This window comes from Mya arenaria, chromosome 10, assembly GCF_026914265.1.
Source record: "Mya arenaria isolate MELC-2E11 chromosome 10, ASM2691426v1".
Lineage (NCBI taxonomy): Eukaryota > Metazoa > Mollusca > Bivalvia > Myida > Myidae > Mya > Mya arenaria.
The window spans coordinates 72,377,493-72,389,056 of NC_069131.1; the positions used below are offsets into that span (position 1 = coordinate 72,377,493).

At 37.5% G+C, this 11,564-nt stretch overlaps 1 protein-coding gene across 1 annotated transcript in view; it reads left to right on the forward strand.

Annotated features, from left to right (window-relative positions):
- LOC128205006 (dentin sialophosphoprotein-like) overlaps window positions 1-4,247 on the forward strand; it is a 29,502-nt gene extending 25,255 nt beyond the window's left edge. The window contains exons 3-5 of the mRNA XM_052906401.1: window positions 1,304-1,591; window positions 2,114-2,248; window positions 4,225-4,247. Coding sequence (XP_052762361.1) covers window positions 1,304-1,591; window positions 2,114-2,248; window positions 4,225-4,247 — 446 coding nt within the window. The remainder of the gene's footprint in view (window positions 1-1,303; window positions 1,592-2,113; window positions 2,249-4,224) is intronic.
- The last annotated feature ends 7,317 nt before the right edge of the window (window positions 4,248-11,564 follow it).

Genomic DNA, 11,564 nt, shown 5'->3' on the forward strand with positions numbered 1-11,564 from the left:
TACAAGTCATACAGGTGATACAAGTCATACAGGTCATACAGGTGATACAAGTCATACAAGTCATACAGGTGATACAAGCCATACAAGTCATACAGGTGATACAAGCCATACAAGTCATACAGGTGATACAGGTGATACAAGCCATACAAGTCATACAGGTGATACAAGCCATACAAGTCATACAGGTGATACAGGTGATACAAGCCATACAAGTCATACAGGTGATACAAGCCATACAAGTCATACAGGTGATACAAGTCATACAAGTCATACATGTGATAAAAGTCATACAAGTTAAACAGGTGATACAAGTCATACAAGTTATACAAGTCATACAAGCCATACAGGTGATACAAAGCCATACAAGTCATACAGGTGATACAAAGCCATACAAGCCATACAGGTGATACAAGTCATACAGGTTATACAAGTGATACAAGTCATACAAGTGATACAGGTGATACAAGTCATACAGGTGATACAAGTTATACAAGTTATACAGATGATACAAGTCATACAAGTAATAGAAGTCATACAGGTGATACAAGTCATACAGGTGATACAAGAGATACAAGTGATACATGTCATACAAGTGATACAAGTGATACAGGTGATACAAGTCATACAAGTGATACAAGTCATACAAGTGATTGAAGTCATACAGATGATACAAGTCATACAGGTGATACAAGTCATACAAGTGATACAAGTCATACAGGTGATACAAGTCATACAAGTTATAGAAGCCATACAGGTGATACAAGCCATACAGGTGATACAAGTCATACAAGTTATAGAAGTCATACAGGTGATACAAGTGATACAAGTGATACTGGTTATACAAGTGATACTGGTGATACTGGTTATACAAGTGATACTGTCTATACAGGTGATACTGGCCATACAAGTGATACTGGATATACAAGTGATTCTGGTTATACGATTGATTCTGGTTAAACAAGTGATACAAGTGATTCTGGTTAAACAAGTGATTCTGGTTAAACAATTGATACTGGTGATACTGGTTATGCAAGTGATACTGGTTATACAAGTGATACTGGTTATGCAAGTGATTCTGGTTATGCAAGTGATACTGGTTATGCAAGTGATTCTGGTTATACAAGTTATACTGGTTATACAAGTGATACTGGTGATACTGGTTATACAAGTGATACAGGTGATACTGGTTATACAAGTGATACAAGTGATACTGGTGATACAAGTGATTCTGGTTATACAAGTGATACAAGTGATACAAGTTATACTTGTGATACTGGTTATACAAGTGATACTGGTGATACAGGTGATTCTGGTTATACAAGTGATACTGGTGATACAAGTGATACTGGTGATACAAGTGATACTGGTGATACAGGTGATTCTGGTTATACAAGTGATACTGGTGATACAAGTGATACTGGTGATACAGGTGATACTGGTGATACAGGTGATTCTGGTTATACAAGTGATACTGGTGATACAAGTGATACTGGTTATACAAGTGATACTGGTGATACCGGTGATTCTGGTTATACAAGTGATTCTGGTGATACAAGTGATACTGGTGATACAAGTGATACTGGTGATACAGGTGATTCTGGTTATACAAGTGATACTGGTGATACAAGTGATACTGGTTATACAAGTGATACTGGTTATACAAGTGATACTGGTTATAAAAGTGATACTGGTTATACAAGTGATACTGGTGATACTGGTTATACAAGTGATACTGGTTATACTGGTTATACAAGTTATAGTAATGATACTGGTTATACAAGTGATACTGGTCATACAAGTGATACAAGTGATACTGGTTATACAAGTGATACAAGTGATTCTGGTTATACAAGTGATTCTGGTTATACAAGTGATACTGGTTATACAAGTGATACAAGTGATTCTGGTTATACAAGTGATTCTGGTTATACAAGTGATTCTGGTTATACAAGTGATACTGGTTATACAAGTGATACTGGTTATACAAGTGATACTGGTTATACAAGTGATACAAGTGATTCTGGTGATACAGGTGATTCTGGTTATACAAGTGATACTTGTTATACAAGTGATACTGGTTATACAAGTGATACAAGTGATTCTGGTTATACAGGTGATTCTGGTTATACAAGTGATACTGGTGATACAAGTGATACTGGTGATACAGGTGATACTGGTGATACAGGAGATACTGGTTATACAAGTGATTCTGGTTATACAAGTGATACTGGTTATACAAGTGATACAAGTGATTCTGGTTATACAAGTGATACTGGTTATACAAGTGATACTGGTTATACAAGTGATACTGGTTATAAAAGTGATACTGGTTATACAAGTGATACTGGTGATACTGGTTATACAAGTGATACTGGTTATACAAGTGATACAAGTGATACTGGTTATACAAGTGATACTGGTTATACAAGTGATACTGTTTATAAAAGTGATACTGGATATGCAAGTGATACTGGTGATACTGGTTATACAAGTGATACTGGTTATACAAGTGTTACAAGTCATAAAGGTAATACAGGTCCTATATGTGATACAAGTCGCAAGACCACACTTTTGCGCAACATCGTGGCAATGAGCGTGACTTAGTAAGTTAATGTTACTTGCTTCACCTTCACAATCGTTGTACCCGGAGGAAACATACTTGTCTCACCAAACTCACATGCGCCCAGGCCGGGAATCGAACCTGGGTCGCCTAAGTGAGAAGCGAGAACTTACAAGTAATTTTGGGCCTCTAAAAGGAGATACGGGTTTAACTAATTTGCAACTTGATTCACTATTAAAGTGAAGAGAAACAAAGATTTTCACGTGCTAATTGGTATCAATTGTTGTTGATACATTTTTTAATATCGCGTATAACCACCTCTTTTATGAATACACGCAATAATGAGTTTGCCCAATGTCCGAACCGAACGTCTAATGAAGTCAATAGGAATATTATTCAGTCTGGTTGAGATCGGTTGCTGAATGACAATGTTTGTTTATGTCGCCTCTTGACTTCACCCTGGAGCCAAGCTCGTCTCAAATATGCTCAACTGGGTTCATATCTAGTTCAGGATCGGTTAAGGCAACACGTTGACGTCATTTCTGTTCTGGAACTGTAAACGAGCCACTCGATGGCGTGGTAGCATTATTTGTCCAATTTACGGATCACCTGGCTTTTATAGACTAACGAGTTTGTCTAGGACATCACAAAACGATAAACGTTCTATTTCCGTTACCACGTAATGTGTTAGAGGCCGTTTGAAAGCGACGTCGCAGATGCGTCAACGTTATGAAACGGTCCTTTCCTGTTACACGTCGTCTGCCAGATCAGGGACAATCTGCGACACCTCTTGTTTGTTGAAGGCGATTTGTTGTTTTAATGTGGCTTCTTAACGTAACACTGACGTAAGTAAGGCGTTCACATCAAGCAAGCATCACCAATGGTTGAATTCGCTGAGTTTCAGTAAGTCTTGGCATTTTAGTTTAACTCAGATTTGAACACTGGTGTGATTTTAGCTTCATGAAAAGCACAAAGTAAGTGACCAAAGAAGTTTTGGTTGACATGTAGTTTTCCCACGAGCTGCACGTTCAAATCTATTGGAATGTCGTAATCGAAAATTCTCCAATTTAATGAATATTTGATACGTTTAAGAGATAGAAAGACTGTTATAAAAAGTTTCAGAACAATGATTACTGTTCTGAAATAAGATTTACATTGTATTTAAAAATGAAGTGAATACTTACTTTGCAGCCGGGTTTACATCGTACAGTCGGACATGAACACGTACCTCGGACATAAACAGTGTCCACTGTTAAGTATTTTAAAGCAACATTTCCTTCCAGTTATTAATGTTATTAGTTAAGGAATGAATTGCTGGATTGATGTCATTATCGGTGTATGAACGCAAGTGGGCTGGTCAAAGTGTGTGGACACCAAATTTCAGACCAAAGATCACTGTATTGAAATTAGAGATATTTAAAAAATGAAAAGTAAACAACCGAGTTTACATCGTACAGTCGGACATGAACGTGTACCTCGGCCATAAACCGTGTCCATTTTTAAGTTTTTTAAAGCAAAATTTCCTTCCAGTTATTAATGTTATTATTGTCTTCTAAACATCGCAAGCTCGTTAACGTTATCTGACAATGATCTTCAGTATTGGACGCCCAAATGGCATCTGACAATAATCTACGTTATTGAAACCCCAAACAATTCATTTTCAGACGATACAATATCCGCAGTGTGATGCGAAAGTATGATAAACGTTTGAAAAGCTGTTGTTTGTTATAAATGTATTCAGTGCTAACATTGTTCTATGTTACAAATATTCGTTTTGCATGTTCTGTCGCAATACGGAAAATAATACAAACCATTCAACGAACTGAACATAATGGAACATAAGACAGAGGTCGCATAACACAACTAGCCTCTGGAATCTTTTATCTCTACCTTTTTGAAAGACAATTTCTTCTTTTTTAAAGCCACTCACTCATATACTTTTTGACTATTGAAATAGGTTCGTTTTACTAACTTCTATGTACAACCACCAAACAGCAACTCGCAGATACCCGTTTGAGCGAAAGTTTGTATATTCAATCGTAAGACAAGTCAATTTTTAATAAGTTTTTATGAAACAATAATTGAAATAATTCTTTTTTCAGTGTCGTTATTAACGCATTTCGGTCCAATATATATATATATTTTCAGTAACGTGATTAACGGATTATTTACAGCAGAGCACTGTTTATCACGTTTGATGCATTCGGAACACCTCGGCCATTTTCCATTGAAAACAACCTCGGATTTATATGGACGGTTTTCGATGTCAAAAACCTTTAAACATTAAACTACGCTGCAAGTAGATCGCGTAGTAATTTCAATTTAGCAATTAAACTTTGTGACTTTACTCTTGGGACTCTTAATTATGTATGCAACAATACACATCACTGGCAAGCATTTCAAACTAAGATTTAAACTACTATAAATGATTAATACTATTATCTAAAATTTTACTAACTACTTCTACTGATGTACCGGCATATATCCCAGGTTGTTTTTGATGGAAAATGACCGAGGTGTTCCGAATAATGTCTTATAATTGTAACATACGTTTATTTACATTTTAACAAACTGATGAACATGAACGAGCTCATTTAAACCGAAAGTTTCTGTGTCAGAACAAACTTGAAGGAATGTTAATGCTTCAGCCGATGACTTGGCTGATATTATATTGCACAAAGCCAAAACTAATGTGCATTTTATCAAACTAGATCTTTTTCCTCTTTTGTTTTCACGATACCACTCCTTATCCTTACAAGGAAAAGGGCATCACTGCCTTGATTTTGAATAGATTGAGGAAAAATGGAAAACCAGCGCAAAGGGTCGTTCTAGCAAACTGACAGGTTTAGTGTTAAGTAAACGTTCAAACAAATTAGGTAAAATTCTTAAGGAGGCGAGGCGAGCTAGTCGTACTTAGTCTCAAAATTTTACCTAACATGTTTAAAATGTCTTAGACTTAGACTTATCAGGCGCGTAGCTTCCTATACGCGAGTAGGCGGCTGAATCCATATGATTCTGACAAAAAGTCAGCCAAAGTTGCAGTATGCGTACTTGACTACATGATTCTAAAACTGTCCATTTTCCAGTACTAATTAAAGCAACTCAGAACGCCGAGAATGCACATGCACCAGACTGCACCATGGTTTTCAAAATAATCCGAGGGGGCATGTCCCCGGACCCCCCCCCCCCCTTTAATAATTATATGAATCCACCTGAATAAAGGGCTAGCTACGCCCCTGGAGTATAACCTATTTCGCTTTCTCCGCCCTGCTTGATCTTTGAGATTGTATCTTATATGTTGTAAATGTCTTAGATTATAACCCGGTTTCAGCAGGCGGGAAACCAAATTAAATGTCATTTCTGTAAAGTTGTTAAACTACAAATCTTAATAACGACTAGTCGTGGTACTTATTGAAGACTGAAAATGTAGGTTATAATTCAACATTAATCTCTGCCGCATTACAAATGTTCGCATCTTAAATGATTGAAAATGTTCATTTGCATTTTATAAATTATGTTTGTATATTTTCTATATATTCGATAGGACCTGAACGCATTGTTAGAATAATCGGTAATTGAAACTAAAATAATTTATAATTAAAATACAATATACAAGCACAGATATGGCACTTCCGTTACTTTTGCCAACCGAGGGAGATAAAAGCTAGTCTCACCCACATCCCCCTTATTGAATTATCACCGATCATCGGGAAACTACCCCCAGGCAAATCTTGTCTCAATAATGACCCTCATTGATTGTGCCCCCCCCCCCCTCTAAGAGTGCAGACTCTGCAGACCCCGCCGACACTGTGACTACATCATCCTCTGGATTGGGCACCTTAACCTTCATATCAGCCCTATTATCAGTTAGACATACCCTGACAACGAAGGGTTGAACCTGTACCAGGCGTGGATCAGACACACAAACTACCTGTTTGGGCAAACGTCACCTCGAATAATTCCCTGAACTTTATTCCGGGCCCGGAGACTGTTCAGCCTCGCCCCCCCCCCCGCCAACTCTCGAAGTTACTACCAGAGGAAGCATTGCTCCCTCTCTGAGCTAACCATTTGACCCATAAACTGACATTAATTGCACAAACAACACCCGACTCTCAGACTTCAAACACTTCCCAATTAGAAGACCATCAAATTTACTCACACGGTTTATTTAACTTGAGCCCTACCCACTTTTGCCCACGGGGCTGCATGATTCATGTTTAACCACCTTGTCATCATGAACCACATCAAATCTTCCCCCTGCGTGCGTACTCTTAGGAATTTCTATTAGGGCTTGGCCCCCTCCCATTCCCTCGGTCGGCCTCCTGGTGTTACCAGAAAATCCGATAAGTGCAAGTTCAACCCGGCCGGTAGAGCCAGGGGATATAAGTAACCCCCTCATATGTGTCTGAACCACTACCTACTGGTGTGAAACTCAGATATCTTCCCTTGCGATTATATACCCCCTAGAACGCACGCGTATTCCGCCCAATAGCTCGCGGGCCATTGTCGGAGTCAAGGTATGACCCCTTAGTTAATCCCCGATCCTTGACATGGCGAACCAATAGCAACACCATAATGCCCCATTCTCTGCCCTGCTGACCCGATTCCCTATGCCCCTGATGCGGTACATGATACATTGCCCTATCCGGTGCATGGGATCTGTTTGACTGAGATACACCGGGGAGTATCACGTGATCTCTATAGTACATTGTCCGCACAACATGGCTGAAAAAACCGTCGATTCGACCACGAAATAAGGGGTATGCTCATTGTTACTGATATTTCAGGATATGCAGAATAGGCGCAGAGTACCCGCCTAATGATATAATATACTTACGTGCCTTTCGTTCGTCCGAGGGCTTCTTGGTTTAGGCCTGAAACTCGATACAAATTTTATTTTTGTATGTACATCGTCTGAACAAGTACTTTATTCGGGTATTTCAGCGCTAAATGCAAATTTAAGTCGAGATCTTCTACAAAAAAATGATTTAATTAGTAAATGTATCATTCGTGCCAAGTTTCCATTGTTTTCTCGGTGTTTTAAGAAAGTTATTGATTCCTTTCTTACCGAGTACACAGTCTGAACAAAATATTCATGAGTACATCGTCTGAACGTTTTTTTTCAACGCATCTATTGCTGTCACGAAGTCATTAGGACTTATTCTGAATACAAAATACTACGAAAAAGTACTAGAATATCTCAGAATATCTCTTCGATGTGGTAATGTCTTTTCACATCTGATTCTTAATTGCATTATTTAATTTATTTCAGAATCCGATATACATCTATCAGAATGGTACGTATTTCTACATGATAATTACCATTAAACGTCTTTTAAAAATATTATAGTTGTTTTCGCTTACGGAATTATTTTCTTGATGTAAGCATAATTCACGAAAATTGTAAAGAGCGTCAGATTTAATGATCATATATGACAATACAGTTAATCTGCAAACTGTCAAACTGATTGTTAATGTTGTTTGTGCAAACGTTGAAATGCTGTATGATATAAAGATAAAGTCCTGTAAATGTTTGTAAAAAAATTGATCATAAACGTCTTATGATATATAAAGTATACGTAGAAAACGTATAATTTCAGGAATCTGGAAAGGAGTTGATGTGCCGTCACTGCGGAAAGTCGTATAAAGGCAGATCTGGGCTTTATCAGCACGAGAAAAGCCATGACGGAAAGGCGCCGTATAGATGCTGTGGAAAGCTTTTCTACAGCAAGTCGAAAGTTCAGAGGCACAGGTTTGCACAATTATTTTCTTACTCAGTATTTCAATAGGCAAAGATGATTTAATCTGGTCAATAGATGTTATTTATACAGTATCTATGAATACATGAGTGTTGTCTTGTGGACGGCACATGGTTAATATAACAGTATCAAAAATGCATTGTTTATATGCATTATTTTCAATATAATTAAGTTGTGTATTAATAGCAGGGCAGAAACCCAAACATAAATTATCAGTGTGGCAATGCTGTGAACACTAATTCGATATTCTAATAAACGCTAAATACATAACACGTCCCTATATATAGCGCATATTGTCATTGCTATTTATTTATTTTGTTACGTCAAATACGTTTATACTAACTTGCATATTTATTACACTAGTTAAACGGTAATAGATCGTATATAAAAATATATATAACGACGTAATTTCAAGACGGCGACATCTATGTGATATAAATAACTAAGTACGATAGTATATATTTTGAATTTATATCTAGTGTAATAACTGTGTTTGGAATAATATCATTTGGCGTAACATTGAAAAACGTTTTAACTATCAGCGCTATATTAAAGGACGTGTCATGTATTTAGCGCTGTAAATCATCAGCCAGATATGTATTTTATAAAAATAATACTAAGTATTTCATCCGTGTTCATGCAATACAAATTTTGTTAAACTCGTTGATCAATTTAGACAAGAAAATAGTTCAGTAAAGACCGTTTTGAATGACCACTTATGTAATTGCATCTACATATCAGTTGGTTTTAAATTCTTAAAGACTTTACTATACAAGAACATGAACACAAACTAAATGCTAAATAAGAATATGAATCGCAAATGGTGAGTTTATTCCTGTTCAAGTGTCGACAATTAAACTATATATTTTAGGGTAATATTATACAACTACAGGAATATTCAATCAACAACACAAAACTACAAAAACTGTTATAAGACTATTGTTAACCAAAGACTGACTCATTTTCATTAAGATAGTACGATTCCGATTGAAACAGATTGGTTTAAACTATATTCGTATAACGTGTAAAGTAGACCAGATATACTTCACAAGTACACTTGTTATAATTTTTTATATTACCTTCTTATCTGTGTATCCCTTGGTAACCATGCAAGAGCAGGAACGAAACGCTTGTTGTGTTGCCCCAAACTACAAAGAAGAAAGTATAGATGAGAAAAACGGCGTTGAATAAATTAAGAATCAGTTGTGTAACGACATTATCACATCGAAGAGATATTCTGTGATATTCTAGTACTTTTTCGTAGTATTTTGTATTCAGAATAAGTCCTAATGACTTCGTGACAGCAATAGATGCGTTGAAAAAAAACGTTCAGACGATGTACTCATGAATATTTTGTTCAGACTGTGTACTCGGTAAGAAAGGAATCAATAACTTTCTTAAAACACCGAGAAAACAATGGAAACTTGGCACGAATGATACATTTACTAATTAAATCATTTTTTTGTAGAAGATCTCGACTTAAATTTGCATTTAGCGCTGAAATACCCGAATAAAGTACTTGTTCAGACGATGTACATACAAAAATAAAATTTGTATCGAGTTTCAGGCCTAAACCAAGAAGCCCTCGGACGAACGAAAGGCACGTAAGTATATTATATCATTAGGCGGGTACTCTGCGCCTATTCTGCATATCCTGAAATATCAGTAACAATGAGCATACCCCTTATTTCGTGGTCGAATCGACGGTTTTTTCAGCCATGTTGTGCGGACAATGTACTATAGAGATCACGTGATACTCCCCGGTGAGATAGATCCAGAGGATAATTCAGGGATCCGCATGCGAATTACCATAAGTTTGGAAGTGTGTCATTAACTTGGTCATGTGGCAAAGTAGGGTACCCCTGTCCTCAACCCAAAATCCTTGGTGGGGACGGTATTACTCCTGGTTGTTGAACCCGTGTTCACTATGCACCATTATTGGGTAGTTAAATGGGGGTTTGCGAACGGGGAACCATAAATTTGTGGGTCAATGTTATCGTTTCTACGAAAATCAGATGGGTAACAAACATATTATGGATACGGCTGCGGGATGGGCCACTTTCGTCCAAATTTGTGTAAAAACGAATATGAGGGTCTATATTTCTAAATTGAATCCATGAAGGAACCCATCTACGGTCATTGTTGGTATATGGGTACGTTGCGGTCGGGTGATGTTGCGAGTGGGGATACTTAGCCCAAACCCCATGATACTCTTCCCATAATTCTGATGGAACCCGATACCCCGAGAGTCGTCAATAATGTTCGGAAATGTTTCTTCCCTTTCCCTATGAACATGTGGGTACCCTGTGGGACTATGGGCCTCTATACCCCAAACTTATAGGATTAATTTTCTGATCCCAATAGATGCCCGTGGACCCCGAAGATTCTACGATCTTCAGGCCCATTACCTAAATTTGGATCTTATAAGACCTTTCACTACCCCGACTATAAACCTTTTCCCCTCCATAGCACCCTTAAGACTGATATTCCGCTGTGAAAGCCACCTCGCCCAAGGTATAAGAACTCTCATGATAAAACATAGGACCATCTGTAGGGCTCATCGTTGTTAACGAGAATCCCCCTGGTGCATCTAGGTCATGTACCTTACCATCACCTTCCCGGGAGGGCGCTAACGCTGGGGCCGCTGACATAAGTTGTAGACTCTCATGGTCTGTAATATAAAAAAGTAACTGATATCGATGTGTTTGATATTGCGTTCAGATAACAGGCGAAGCGACGCATAATCTACCAATATGGTTCCTGTATTACCATATGGACACCAACTCATATGAAATCATATTTAAGGTGTCCGGTTAGCGCACTCGTTTTACACCAAGGCAACCCGGGTTCAGATCCCGTCCTGGATGCATGCGTGTTTGGTTGATGGTCACCAAGCCGGATAATGTAGTTTTTTCTGGGTTCTCTGGTTCCCCAACAAAACAAAATCACACTTGGACGCAATATCGTGCCAATGAAGTTAATGTAATATTATTTTTTTTAAATCTTATTAAAATAATTAAAACTAATTTATAAGTAAAATCATATCGTAATGATAATATAAAATGCTGGCCGTTTGACACATTTCCTTGATACGCAATGAAGTTTTTGTTTTTCTGTTTAAGTACTTTTTGAATGACCCTCGAAGACGTTATTCTTTACTTTCACCGATTTTGAAAATCACGCCATTTGACAATGATCTGGAGTATATAAAAGATACAAGTATGTTTTGAAATTAACCATTCACA